The following is a 15,467-nucleotide window of genomic DNA, read 5'->3' on the forward strand; positions in this document are numbered from 1 at the left end:
ATTCAACATTGTTTGGTTCAAGGTCTACGCGTCTACGAGCACGAACGGCATTCGATAAGTAAATCATTACACCCCCGCCAAAAGAACTTTACGGTAAATGGAATTAAAACCATCAAGTTCCAATTCTTCGTCCAAAATGCTGTCATCTAGATGAGTTTCAGTGAAGCATGCAATGTCAAAATCGTGCAAAAAAGTGTTTAAAAAATCAAGTTTGTGTCTTATGCTTCTTATATTCAGGTAAATAATGTCAAGTACATGTTCATACACAGGACCTGGGTTCAATTCAACATCTCCTGACAATAATAAAATGAAACAGTAAAATTGGATGAAAAAATTAAGATCCAATGAGAAAAAAGCTAATAATCGAACAAATTTTAAAGCACAGTTGCTTAAATATCTTCAATATGACATCATATTGAAGAATAAATGTAGAAGATTTGCTTAAATATCTTCCAACGTAGTAGAACTTCCCTATTGCAGCACGATATTGAGTGAGAGTATCACCCATTATCTAAAAGTTCAAAATCTAGGTAGGTAACAAAAGCAATCATAGAAGTGCTGCATATAGGATACTTATTTATATAACATGGTATTTTGATGGATAAATAACAGTCATAAGTTGTCATATGTTCATCAAATAAATAATAGGAAAAAATAAAAAGGTTCAAGAAATAGGAACAAAAAAAGTAGAAAAAAAGAAATGGGAGGCGTCCAATGATATGATTTGTCTTTATATACATAACATAGAAAAAGTTTGGATCCGCCTCTGGCAAAATAATAAAACAAAAGCAAAGTGGGTTACAAGATATGTTGCGTATAAACACAAAAAACCTGTACAATGACTATTGGTGCAACTTACTTCCGATTTGCATAAAACAAAGGGAGCACCAATTAAGGTAATGGAGTAGCCCAATAAATCAAACAAATATTTACATGTGTGGGCATACTTAGTCATACATGTATTGTAGGCTAGACAAGATCCTACAAATAAGACTGGGGGTGAGATTCCCAGAATGATCGGCAAAAGAAGCCGAATTTGCACACAAAACGACATAGAAAATAGAGCTAAGCTCCTTTTAATATTGAAAATAAATACATTACGTGATGTTATGAATACATTAAATAGCACATGTATAAATGTTTGTATAGTGGTTTTTTTTTACGGTACGGTCAAGATCTCGATGTTTACGATCTCGGGTTTGCGCTGGCCTTAGGTGTTGATGAATAGGGTATGTTATCACCCGCAGAGAAGGATTCGAGATCATCCGGCGAGTTGATGACCATTTTCTTGCCGTTTACCCCCAAAAGTTTTACGTAAACTCGGCCATCAAATGTCCAACAACTGTTAATTTTCTTTTGTTTCACGAGTGCGCGGGCTTCACTATAAAGGTGTGCTCTTTTGTGGGTCAGGGCTTCGTTAATGAAGATTCTGCCAGTTTGTTTGGACGATGATCTTAACATGGTCGAGGCCATGATGGCCTAGATTAGTTTTTTAAACTGTCTGCTATAAATAGGATGGCAGACAATTTTAATTTCTTTTCAGTTGAAATTATTTTCATCAGCATGGCTAAATAACTATTTAAAGTGATAAATGCGAAACGCAAGTAATACATTCCATTTGAAATGACGAGTGTTTATACCATTAGTAAACAAATTATTTGCAACGATATAATTTATTTTCCAGTTGGTTGCCTAAACAAGGGAGGAAATGATATATAATCAATAATGTGATAGAGACACAGTTCTAGCTCTACTTCCTCTAATAAACTGGTTTTGAAACTTGATATAAGCTGCAAAGTTTGATCAATAAAACAATCAATTAACAACAAAGAAATAAATTCCAGTTCGACGATTACAATTTCTAAATTTTTGCATATTGTTTATTTCAATGTAAGTTATAGTTTAAATGAATACGCCCTTTTGTTCATAATTTTGAATACGTTGAAACAAAACGTCATTAATAATATATATAATATGTTTTAATATATTTTATAATATGTTTTAAAAGTTTTTTATTATTATATATATATATATATATATATATATATATATATATATATATATATATATATATATATATATATATATATATATATATATATATATATAATTTTTTTTTATTTTACATCTATGCATCATTTTTAATATAAAAAAGATTTTTTCATCAATCACGTGATTTAATTACAGGACCACAGCTTCAATATGTTGTTTGATTTTAAATCTGAACATAGAGATAAAAGTATTGTACGGAAAAAAATTTTCATGATAATTTCCCTTATTTGATTATTTCTTTCCAAATTGCTCACCGGAGGATCAATTGCTACCTGACAAACCTTCTTACACAACTCTCTTGCTTAATTATTTCACAAATTTTACATCTACTCAATAAAAAGCCGCAAAGCAACAACCTTTGATATATTCTGCGTAAATACATGAAATCAAATTGACTATCTTATAAATAAAGGCGGTCAGTCTATAATAAACTTGTGTAAACATGTAATCTTTAATGAATAAAACCACATTAGTTTGCATTTTTCGCCCCTATCATATTTTGTTTGTGTTAGAGATAAATGTATCTTTTTAACGTTGAACCTAAATTTTGAGTCATGGTTTTAAAACAAAATTGTTTAATCTTCTCTATCAGTGTAAAAAAAATTTCCTAACCAAAACTCATCTAATTGACATGTTTGTCTCTGACAGAATATAAATAATTTTGAAATTTCTCTTTACTACATGTACCTTGCTTTCATATAAAATCAGCAAGTAATAGTCTTCATTTTTTTAGATAAAGGACGAGATCCCATTACACGTTAGAATTCCCTTTGTTAAACTGTGCGACGAATGAGAAAGAAATCTGCCACATTTCTTATAGTTTTTAAACGAGAGTGAATAAAATTGACACATCCTCATAAGTGTCAATTGTTTGAAAAAATTATATTACAGACATCTGACGCTTTAATGATTATTTATACCCAATGACAGTTTCGTTTTTGTAGCCTTGATAGGACGGGCTTTTGTACAATTGACGACATGCATATAACCCGAACAAACTCACGTGGCATTGTTTATGGCCAAAATCTCACCAGTCGAGTGAAAAACATAGCGACCAGATTAAAACATATTAAAATACAAATTTAAAACAATATATTCGCATGTCGAATACGCTTATTGGAATGTATATCAAAAGATTTGCGTGGTACAGACAAGTAAACTAAACGATAAATGTTAAATGGCGAGTCTGTGTAAATGATTATTTTCATTGGAATCACATTTAAAAATCATCGACATAATTTCTTAATTATTCATTCTCAAAGTTTGATAAAAAAAAAACCGCACCATTTTGCATTTCTAATATATGATATCATAAGCTTAAAAACGCTAATCGTTTAAAAATAAGTATGCATAAAAAGCCATTGTATAAGAAAAACGTCGTTTCGCTTTACACTCAAAAGCTTTTCTTTCTCGGTAATGCAGATTTATTTAATAATTCGTAGTTTTTGTCAGAAGGTTCTATCTTACATGTATATAGCTTATTAGGCGGACAAGATATCTCGTTTTCAACATCGCAAAGATATTATTATACACGGAATAATTAACTTAAATTGAATTCACAAGAGATAAACGGCATTTGTATAGTGATGAGGACCAAATCACAGGGATTCAGGAAAAATTGCTTGCTTCCAAAAGCCTTTCCCATTTTCTATTTGTATCCTTAATGTTCTTCGGCTTTACCCCCCCCCCCCCCCCAGGTTAGGGGGTTGAACAAACAAGCTTATATAAAGGTATAATATATTACGCATTTTTGGCTTTTGAAAAGAATACTTTTGAAACAATCCACCCTATTTTCATTTAATAAAAATACATTTTCCTTTTATATAGAAAGAGACATAGCCCTTGTCAAAGTTATCTTGAAATCTCTTCACATTAAAAATGAGTTTTGTCTAGTTCGGGACAACGCATCATAAGTGAAAAAAGATTACAGATGAACAGACGGCAGACCGTCAGACGGCCAGACGAATGTCGGAAAAACAGAAAACATTATCAGTTAAGTTCATTTAAGCTTTTAGTGGAAGCGTATAGTGTGCTAACAAATTAAACTAATTTCAGAAATAAAAAAAATGAAATGATAGGTGGAATAATATATCAACTGAATGTTAAGATTTTGACATCGGCGATAATTTGTCTAGCAAATCAATAATTAAATTGCAGCAATGTGGCAATTAAAGCTGTAGTTTAGATAGTTACAGATTAGATTCATGTTTATCACAATAACTTTGTCGCAGGATTCGTGGATTGCAAAACGTGAGGTTTTAAAACTTTGTGAATATAATTTAAAAAATGATCAAATGGCATATGTATGTATATATTTTAATAATGTTTGAATTTGAATAGTAGTTATTCCGAATAGGATATTGTCTTTTACACACTAAATACATTTAACTCTTATTTTTGCAATTAAGAATAGAAACATGAATGATTGAAAAAAAGACAAAAAAGATGTAAACATTGATAAGATATCTAAAATATAAATTATGTTCATAAGCTTTCAACAGCATTTTTATTTTACGTAATACGTCTTGACAGATACTTACGATTATCGTAATAAGTCTTGACAGATACTTACGATTGTTTGAGAAAGCACGACAGCTGCACTGAGAATTCCAAGATAAGATAAAGCCATATGGATCATCCTGGCCGCTAGTTGAATTACGACTAACTAAATCGATGATTTTTTTTTTCAGTCTGCGGAACTAAACATTGCAATTTCGATATTACTTCAAATAATCATGTCTGCATGTACCAAAAGTCAAAGATCTAACAGAGAAAAAACCAGGAGCAACTATGCTAGTTATATTTTGCCGAGAGATAACTATTGATACATCAAATGTCCAATCGCATCACACTGACACTATGTACAGCCTCTGCTGTTGTGATCAGTAATTTTATTTGTTCCTTCAGTTTCAGGAAGACGAAAACAAAAAATATGAATTATTCAGGCTCACTACAAAAAAAATTCAACAGTTGAAGTGTCGTATTATTCCAACACACAATTATATATCGGACCCATATGGAACTATTCCAAGTCCATAAAAAATTGATATAAAAAGTGCAACTGTTTTTGTCATTTTTATTCTGGAAATTGAATAAAAAGTTTTTGCCCGCGTTCGTCTGTTTGATCTTCATGAAGTTTTGGTGGTTTAGTTAAATTTAAACATTTAAGAACACTAAACACAGGGCTCACACTGGCTCAATTTTTTGTGTCGCAACCTTTTGCTTAGTAAATCATGGATTATACTGTTAATCACCATACAAGACTGTACTTTTTATACATGTAGGTCCTACAGAAAACACATGGATGTATTACCTAAACTGGTATGGATTATATATTTAATTATTTTAAAATTATCAAAACGTTAAAAAAATGTAATTGATGACGAATGCATCTAATTGTGTATATTGACAATTTGTGGCATTTATTTAAAGCTTTTAAGATCCATACATCCAAACAAGAAACATAAATGTACATTGTAGTATATTTTGAGTCTGATTGCTTAATCATCTCTGTAAGCTAGTTAATAAATTTGTAAAGATTCTCAAACCCCAATCACATGTCCTTATATTAACCAGGATCATTTTTCACAAACCATTTCCTCAAATTGATTTTTTTTCGACCGATTAGAGTCGTGTTCTATGGTCTTTAATATTTCCCGGTGGAAATTCCCTATAAATAATAACAAAGACTGTTATTCAAGCTAACGCAATTTGTCCTAATGTGTTGTATCATTTTAATGCTTAAATTTAATGTATCACTATTATACTATAATTTCATTGTTGAAAGTTAATACTAACTCTAAATTATTAAACATGAGTGTCTCTTTGAAACTATGCTTTTTCTTATTAAAGTGATATACGATTCAGTTTACGATACGCTGGAACTCAATAAATCCAAATTTAAGAGTAAGATACTAGTAGACAAGTATATCTATCTTAGCCTTTCTTGGGATATAAAAGTGTCGACATTGCAGGAAAAAATACAATACGCTTGAATCGTCATAGAAGACATTTTGTATGTTTATATTTACATCTACCATAAAATTGGAAGGAGATCACAAATGACAAGGGTTTTTTTTCGACGCGGAAATCGTGCCTTTCCTCCATTGCTTTCATATATTGAGCGTTAATTACACAATTCTGCTATTTGATGACACCATGTTGGAATTGAATTCTTAATGTTAATATGCCTTGTTTGAGTCCGTGTTTGATGTTTTGTAAAATCATACATATTTATACATAATGATAGATATTGATTCACGGAGCGTCGAAACCCAATAAACATTACTTATTATGCAATGTTCATTTTGACGCCGAATGTAAATTTTAATATTTCATATACAGTTATGAAAATGTCACATTAACAGATGAAATTTCCAAGGAAAATAAATGGTAGCAATATCATTTTTTAAAATTTGAAATAGTATATTCAAATTTGGAGTCAATGAAAAAGGAAAGTTGAATTTTTCTTGCATTTATACTAAATGTTCTTACTTCAATGAATATGTAGATGACTAATTGGCCATGACAGGAGATATTTAAACAATTGCTAGAAATATTCTACTCATAAAACGCCAGTCTCTCTCTTAAACAACTGCATTTTCTAGAATCATTGATTTTACTATCTTCAAATGAATCGCATTACTTTTTGTATTTACGTGCATGAGGTCCGTCACATAATCATAAAAGTTGAATTTTTGATTAAGGATAAAAAAAATAAAATTTTGGATTGCACTGGGCACTCTTAAAAATGTCCGCAATATAAACTTTGATCAGAGAATCTGTGATCATCATCTGTCAGAATTTGTGATTGTATATGATTTCATCCAACGAGTCGTGAGTTTTCTCTATTCAAGAGATTCTAATGCCATTTCAACAGTCATACGTAAAACCCGCTGTGTCGTTATCAAAATAATAAATGGATTATCAAAATAATAAATGGATAATGTCGATTGTATATCTAAATATGCAAGTGATATTTTTACACTCAGGAAACACATTAAATTTCTCTTATTTAATTAGCTAAAGAATTTTGAGAAAATATGTTTACTTATATTTTTTTTTGGCATTAGTACAGTTACATGTATATAAAAATGATACGAACCTCTTGCGTTGGCACTGTCCATAATGACATTATTCTTTATCAAATACAATATCATACATTTCGTGCACGTATCATAATACGCTGGTAGTAAGTAGACGCTACCATGAACGTCTGAAACACAAATAATAAATAAAAAAACCCGCTAAATTTGCAAACCAACGGAGCATTTGAAAGCATCAAAGTCCTTCTATATGTTCCAAATTCCTCGAAAATGACAAACCTCATCAATAACAAATAGACACAATTCAAACAAGATGCATTGGTAGAATTGAAGATTATCTAACCAAACTAGATTAGCAAGGACCTCAAAAAGAAATAACCAGACGACCACAGGAGAGAGAGAGAGAGAGAGAGAGAGAGAGAGAGAGAGAGAGAGAGAGAGAGAGAGAGAGAGAGAGAGAGAGAGAGAGAGAGAGAATGTGTTATAATCATAGATACGCAGATGTGAAAATTCTGAATCAGTTAACAAGACCTTGCGCGGATCCAAAAACAATTCCAGGTGGGGGGGGGGGGGGGGGGGGGGGAGGGTGTCTGAGAGATAATTATGTTTGCCTGGGGTGCTCGTTTAGGTGTTTCATGAAGTAATTAAGTTTTTGGTACTTAATATGTTAGATATTGTACAAATACAAGGAGGTCTAAATTTTTTCTTATTATGGCGGCGACTTTGATCGATAATTAAGTGTGTGTGTGAGTGTGTGTGTGTGTGTGTGGGGGGGGGGGGGGTATATGATGTGGTGGAGTGGATTTTAAACAACAAATTGTTACAAGGACGTTAATTATGCGCGTATGTTCGCTGTAGAATTCGCGTCATTTGTATATAAAAGCAGTAAAATTTTCTCTAAAATTAAGACATTCAGTATAATAAAATAAATAGTGCCTGTTTAGGAGAGTAACAGTTGAAACTGCCACCCCTCGAAAATCATTGTCAACCTCCGCTTCGCGTCGGTTGACAATAGTTTTCTCGTGGTGTCAATTTCAACTGTTACTCTCCCAAACAGGCACTATTTATATATTGTTATACTTTCATGTTAAATACTGAAATCTGATTGGTTAAGACGCAGTTAATAATATTTACTATTACCCTCAGCGTTAGCAACGCACTTGGCAACGGGTAACATTAAAAAATGTTACATGCGCGAAAATTATGCGCGTACGGTTCGCTGTAGAATTCACGTTATTCCTTTATAAAAGCAGTAAAATTTTCTTAAAAATTTTAAAAAAGACATTCAGTATAACAAAATAAATAGTGCCTGTTTGGGAGGATAACAGTTGAAATTGACACCCCTCGAAAACCATTGTCAACCTCCGCTTCGCGTCGGTTGACAATGGTTTTCTCGGGGTGTCAATTTCAACTGTTACCCTCCCAAACAGGCACTATTTATATATTGTCGCATATTTGATGACACTAAATAGAAACAACAAATTTGAACTTTAGAATTCATCTGAACTTTATTTATTTTACAAAGATTGATAAGCAAGTTCTACAACTTATATAAATATCTGTCGTTGGCACTGATTTTAGTGCAAATGAGTAATTAATGTGGGAGGAAACTGGAGTGCCCGAAGAAAACCCACGTATCCAAACTGACAACCACCTTACCATTTTAGATACAACCGATGTCGATCACTCGGATCAAACTTGGGTCGCAGCGGTTATAAGCGAGTGCATTTACCCCGGCGCTACTTGGACAACTAACTTTTGTTTTAATACTTTTGACGACATGTTGGTAAATTTATCTACAGGAAATAGGCCCAAGGCAAATAAAAATATCCCTTGCATACCCCCCCCCCCTCCGGAAAAAAAATCTGGCTCATCGCATGATGTTAAGTACCAATTATGTCCTAGTATACTTGATTTAACTTATCAGTCTCTCTTGCACTGTAAAGATGTTAAACAATCCTTAAGTGCCCTACACATCCCTGGGAAAAACCTCTGCATGCAAACCCAAAGTTCAAATTGAATTTATTTAAAACAGGCCAAACCTGTTTAAATGTTATAAAATGCCACATTTTTAACTTGAGTCTGGTTTCTATTACTACAATTTTATTACATCTTCAAGGACGGACAGAGAACCAGTTACAAGTACTAGAAAATATATTTTTGTAAAAGCTAAACTGAAAGAAAACGGGGTTCTCCATCATTTATTTACTAAAATATAATAAGCATAAAATTCAATACTACTTGTATTTGACTGCAATAAATAACAAAACTACGTTTGGGGAAACCCGTGTATGAAAATAATCATATTTCATTTTTGAAGGTATTTTTTAAATAATATCAAATATTGTCGCTTAAAACCCGGTATTCGAAAATATTTCGCAACTCCTCTGCAATCACTTCCTAGAGAATTCAAAGCTTTTTGTTTTTAAGAACAAAGTGTTGAGTTAATAAATTTTCCAAGAAAGTTACTCATTGTCCGTCATCTTTAAAGTTTTAAAAACTTCCAGGGAAACAAATTGTTGCCATTAGTTTGGCCTGAAAGAACTGTTGTCACTCTAGAGTCCATCTCGTGTGGTGAAAATCTGATTTGAGAATTATTTTGAGCCAATCCATATAATCTCAAATACAAAATGTAGGAAATGAAGCATAATTTTATTAAAATTAAATAAAACAGCATAAAAGATAACAACAGATTATGAAAAACTTAAAAAAGTAACATTTGATTTAGCAAAATGTCTGAAATATAGCAATATACATTTAGGTGTACCATAACATAAAGAATAAGCTTTTAGGAAGAATATTATAAATTTTAGAAACATTCATTTGACAAATGAATACTTATTTAGAATTAAATATATATATATATATATATATAATTCCTCGTACGCTCTATCATGAATGTTGTTTTTGTTGTTTTTGAGTATACATATCTTAAAGGCAATGTAATCGCGCTCACCTTAATAATAGGCTTTGTATCATTCTATTTCGAAATGTTTAAACATGAATCCCTTTAAAAGTAATGTAAAACTCTCATCTATTTCAAGATTAGACAATACTTAAAACAATGCATAAAAAGAAGCCTATTTTTTTGGACATCATGTCCTTATCACAAAAATGCAATGTTATTACATTAGGCCTCAGCGTTATCAGGATAACTTAACCGTAAAATGAAATGTAAAAATAAACTATACATAGTTATAAAAAGAAACCTTGATGTGTATTGATCCCGGGCCACGATTTTAGCATTACTGAATATACTTTAACACTATTTTAAGACACTTGCATTATTATTCCACAGGTTTGATTTTGACTATTCCTATATTTTTTAAGTTTGAACTTTGAACACATCCTAGGGAATCAGATTTGGCCCGAGGGTTACAGTTTTTAACAACTGTTTAAAGATGAGTTTATAATATATTACATATTGTGGTTCTCAAGAAGAAGATTTTTAAACATATTTAAAAAAAAGATGTTAAACTTCGACCCTCCCAGGGCCAATTAATTGGTCCGTGGGTCATTGTTTTAACAATTTGTTAGTTTTTTCTATTTAAGGATGCTTGCATAGTGATATCACATATTGTAGCATTTTTATGTTAAACTTTGAATTCCTATTTGGGCTCCAGCGTAAGTCCGAGAACACAGTTTTTAACAATTTAGAATCGACACTATCTTAGTATGCTTGTATAGCATATTACAGATATATTTCTAAGCAATACTTGAATACAACCCGAGGCTCCAGTATTGGTCCGAAGGTCTCGGTTTTATCAATTGATGATATTGGAGAAAAAGTAATAAATGATAAAGTTTTACAAGAAGGCGGACAGACGGAGAGACATACAGACGGACACCAGTAAAGCTCACTTGAACCTTCGGTTCAGGTAAGCTAAAATTGATACATGTACTATAGGGCACTGTTTGAGCCAATAAATTTGACAACAACGGCACTTAAACATACATGTTAATAATCACCAAATAATATCAATGAATGTTAAATCTACTATTTCTTAGGAAAATTAGTTGCGTTTCTTTCTGCAGCCAACAACCGATTGTCTACATGAAATAGTTCATCCCACATTATCCATTTATGAATAAACCTATTTCTTAGACGTTTTAGAACTGCCAATCTTAATTTTGGTCAGCTACCTATTAACAATACTCATATTGATAATTGATGTCTTTATATGAATGTAACTCGAAACGCTAAGCTTTGAATAAACTAGCTGTGCTATCTTTAAGATATTACTGCTCCCATTTTCTTGTGAATGTTTTTCAATGTATAAATATTTTTGTACGAGTACAATCTCGTCCGATTGGAATTAAATTGCATTCGCTACCTTAATTAAAAAAAAATAATTTATGTCAACAAAAACCCACCTACTTGTGAACCTTGATTCGACTACCTACTAGGCTAGTGTAATGGTAGATAAAAACTTGTGGTAGTTTCCATGGTGATATCGAAACACTAACAAATCATAACCCATCTAATTTAAAACGTTTATGCTATAAATTTCCATAGAGAAATTTGATCATTGATTGGAACCAATGGCTTACTACCGAACCAATGGTTATAATTTGATCTGAATAGCTCACTCTTCGCTAAGGTGAACTATAAAATCAACATCTTTTTTCAAAGTCTTGGCATTTTTCTAGATGTTCTTTTACACATCAGTTTCAAAAGAAAAACAAATATAACGCTGGTAATATTTGATCGGTTTTGCGATATTTTTCAATCTGTTTTGTTGTTTGTTCGTCTAATAAAACCAGTCAAATATAGTTTCATCGTCTGAATCATCATCATAGTAGTAGCCGACATCTCCATAATCATCAGAATCGACATAATAGTTGTCATCAGAATCATAGATATATATCTGTCTGTTGTCGGTACTGTAAAGAATATTAAGAATACATAAAGAAGAATAATAAAATAGGTAATAAATGCTTTCATTAGTTTAACTATATATTCGATTTGAACACATTTTACGGGTAAAACACATGCAAATGGTTCGAAAACACGTTCTACAACTTATTTAGTCATTACTTTATACAACAACGTACAACTGCATGTGTAATAGTTAAGAATTACAAGTACACAATACCAACCATTCTAAAATTTCGATTATTTCTTGCTCAAATGTGTTCTCTCGAAGAGACAAGAATGATTTCATCTTTTGGGGAAGAGGTAATGACATTATCTTTGATTCAATTTCTGCTCCTTTGGAACAAGAAGTCAAAAGTTGTCTTATCATTTTTCTGCACGCGAGTGCTAATGCTGGTATTTCTTCGTTTTTAGAGTCAGCAATGACATTTTCGAGAAGCAATACGTCATTTTCGTAATTAATCCGTTTGTATGGCCTGTATTGGTAAACGATTTTCGACCAATCGTTTTTAGACATATCAAACTGTCCAAACTCTTCATCATGACTTAAATCATATCCGCATGTTACCAGTGTTGCTGCTGTTTTCAACAATCCTGCTTTTATCAATTCTACCAAAGGTGAAGTTCTCGTATCTCTAAAAATATCAGTTGAACAGAAAATTATAAATTGGTTTATACATCTAGTATATTGAAAATGTTACTTGCTATACTTGCCAACTCTACTTTGATAATAGAATAGTAGTTGCATGCAGTTTCATTTTTTACATTGTACCTTATTTTGGGGTTTTTAATCAATGACTCGCTTCCTCCACAAATCAGCATATTGAAGAGTGAAAGGTCAATGATTGCAACTCCGTCTGAAGGCCATTGGGTTCTAGTCCAGTTTGCCAATCTTTCAATCTCCAACGATAAAGCGGTTTGTTCGTTTTTGTTTTCTGTGTCCAGAATAACTTGATAGGATATTAGAAGCGATGCAATTTCAATCTGATCTCCAGTTTTCCCTATTATTTATAGTCAAGTTCTGAGAACAATTTGATGCATTCATGTGTGTCAATGCAAAGGCAACAGAATAACGTTTTTATCACAATTATTTAATAAAAGAAAATAGAAATTTGAAGAGTTTGTTCAATGTATCCAACTCATGTTAGGAAAAAACACAAAATTAAAACAAATGTTTAGAGTGTTGCAAAAATACTCTGTTTTACATGCATAATTAAATACAGCCTTCTCAGCATTCTTAACATGACGTTATTCCATTACTAATGGATATATTTCAATACAGCTTCGTAACAAAAGCAACGTTTGTTTTCTATATTATTGAAAATTGCACATACAGCCACATTTACTCCATCCATGAGATTTATATTATGAATTATCAAATATTAAAAGGCATTTAGTTTAATTGTTTTCAAAGAAGCAGTTTTTTCTTTCAAAAAATGAAATTTAGTTCTTAAGTCAGTTGACATTATGAGAGAAAGCATGATGCACAAGAAGAATTAAAGTCATATAGACAAAAAATATTCAGTTTGGGATTAAATTAAAACAATCATAATTTCCAAAACATCAATGTCATGAAAAGTATCAACCTTGATGTAGTGAGGGGTCATTAAAAACCATTAAATAATATTTGCTGGAAAGGTGGTTATTTATGCATGGGGACATATAAACTAGTTACGCGGTAAGCTTAAAAGTGTGTTAAATACCACACTCGCATTGTTTGACCATAGAAAACGCGTATTTAACGACCTGGGAAATAAACAGTTTTACAATATTATGTTTTTTTTTTAAACAAGAAAAGCCCACTATAGCCATTTAGTTTCTTATATTCAAAAGAAACAGTAAAACTCAATAGTATTTAGAATTATTTACCTGATGATAATGCCCAGTGTAAACATGTGTTCTTTTCGCCGTCCACAGCATTCACATTGACGCCTTTTTCCACTAGTTGTACAACTACATCTTTGTCTGTATTCTTGACTGCTTGAATTATATTAGGTCGTTGCCCTCTATATAAATCTGGATTGGCTCCGTGATCCAAAAGGTTTATGATCAAAGATTTACTATGATCACTATGACGAGAATTGCTCAAAACTTGGGATAAAATATATCCTTGGTTGGGATTCGCCCCGTTTTCAAGAAGAACTTTGCCTATAGCTGCTTTTCTTTTATCTACAAGAACCATTGTTTTTTATTAATTATAACCTAACATATATGTATCTTTGGTTAAAATTTCAGTCCATCAAATCAATTTTGTAAATTGAAAGCAAACGCTGGTATTTATTGTAAAATTATGATACCACTATTACTGATAAACAATATCAACTTCAAGAAGTTGTTTCTTCAACATGTAGATGTATTATTGTGTTTAATGTTTTTGTTAATGTGTCTAAAAGAATAAAACGTCGAACAGAAGCGGTCTTAACGACATGTATATAGTTTGTTTAAACTGCATTGATTAAATCATAAAGTATTGTTGACCCACAACTTAATTGTTTCAATACCCCTCGAACTCATAAGGAAATCGTATAGGACAAAAATGTGAGCTCTGGAGAATATAAACCTATTATCCTAATAATTAAAACATAATTAGTTTAGCTTACTTTACAAATACGAATACTTCTAAATGAATTCTAAACTTATTTTTATCATTGCCAATTGTTTTCTAATGAAACAAACTATTATCTTCTTCGAATCATTAATAAGTGTTGCCATTTATCTTGCAACCTGTTAAAAAAGCGAAACATATGTCAACAAAAAGAAGCAGAACCTGACATTTTTGTTTTATTTTTAAAATATGAAAAACAGGTAAAGGTGGGTATCAATTAAATTAAAAATTTCAAGACAACAGCCATTGCTTATTTCGCCAAAGAATGTTAAAAACTGTAAAACAATAAGAAAAACCCCCAAACCTTTTGCTTACCTATGTTATTTGAGGTGAGAACAGACAATACCGAAGACCCAGTATTATCCTCTGCGTTAACATCGGCACCCAAATCGAGAATTGTTTTTATTAAGTTGGTTCCAATGTCTGGTTCTTCAGATTTTGAGACAAGAAAATGCAAGATTGGTTTCCCATCGATTGCTGTATTAATATTGTTTTTCCGTTCATTCAGAAGAATAACAAATTGAGGAATATATTTTTGTAAATCTAGAAACAAAAATATATTTATTAATATAACCATTGATTTGTGTTTTTGATGCTACATTCCAACATTACAAAATTTGACTTGGTCATGAGTAAAACAAGAATCATACTTATTTGATCTCTTAATTTATTTAATTTTTGTATTTTTTTAATCAAAATATATTTTTCAAAAGACACAGAATATTTCACATTAGGAACACTTTTGAATTTTATATTGTTATATTTTTTGTGCATTGCATGTTCATACATGTATACGTAACTTCTTGACGAAATGGCTAACGACACAAACAATTTCAAATGTTCGTGTCGTTAGCAATTTTCGTTTATATATATATATATATATATATAT

General features: G+C 31.4%; 2 protein-coding genes across 3 annotated transcripts in view; both read right to left on the minus strand.

Moving 5' to 3' along the window:
* Positions 1-5,099, minus strand: part of LOC128167746 (uncharacterized) — a 29,299-nt gene extending 24,200 nt beyond the window's left edge. The window contains exon 1 of the mRNA XM_052833637.1: positions 4,625-5,099. Coding sequence (XP_052689597.1) covers positions 4,625-4,690 — 66 coding nt within the window. The 5' untranslated portion in view covers positions 4,691-5,099. The remainder of the gene's footprint in view (positions 1-4,624) is intronic.
* Positions 5,100-8,618: 3,519 nt separating this feature from the next.
* The window catches only part of LOC128166227 (uncharacterized), a 37,464-nt gene continuing 30,615 nt past the window's right edge, over positions 8,619-15,467 (minus strand). For both annotated transcript variants that reach the window (XM_052831248.1, XM_052831247.1), the window contains exons 23-27: positions 14,894-15,121; positions 13,843-14,142; positions 12,746-12,974; positions 12,198-12,608; positions 8,619-11,981 (exon numbers count right to left, since the gene is read on the minus strand). In XM_052831248.1, the coding sequence (XP_052687208.1) occupies positions 11,849-11,981; positions 12,198-12,608; positions 12,746-12,974; positions 13,843-14,142; positions 14,894-15,121 (1,301 nt within the window). In that variant the 3' untranslated portion in view covers positions 8,619-11,848. The remainder of the gene's footprint in view (positions 11,982-12,197; positions 12,609-12,745; positions 12,975-13,842; positions 14,143-14,893; positions 15,122-15,467) is intronic.

Source organism: Crassostrea angulata, chromosome 10, assembly GCF_025612915.1.
Source record: "Crassostrea angulata isolate pt1a10 chromosome 10, ASM2561291v2, whole genome shotgun sequence".
Classification (NCBI taxonomy): domain Eukaryota; kingdom Metazoa; phylum Mollusca; class Bivalvia; order Ostreida; family Ostreidae; genus Magallana; species Magallana angulata.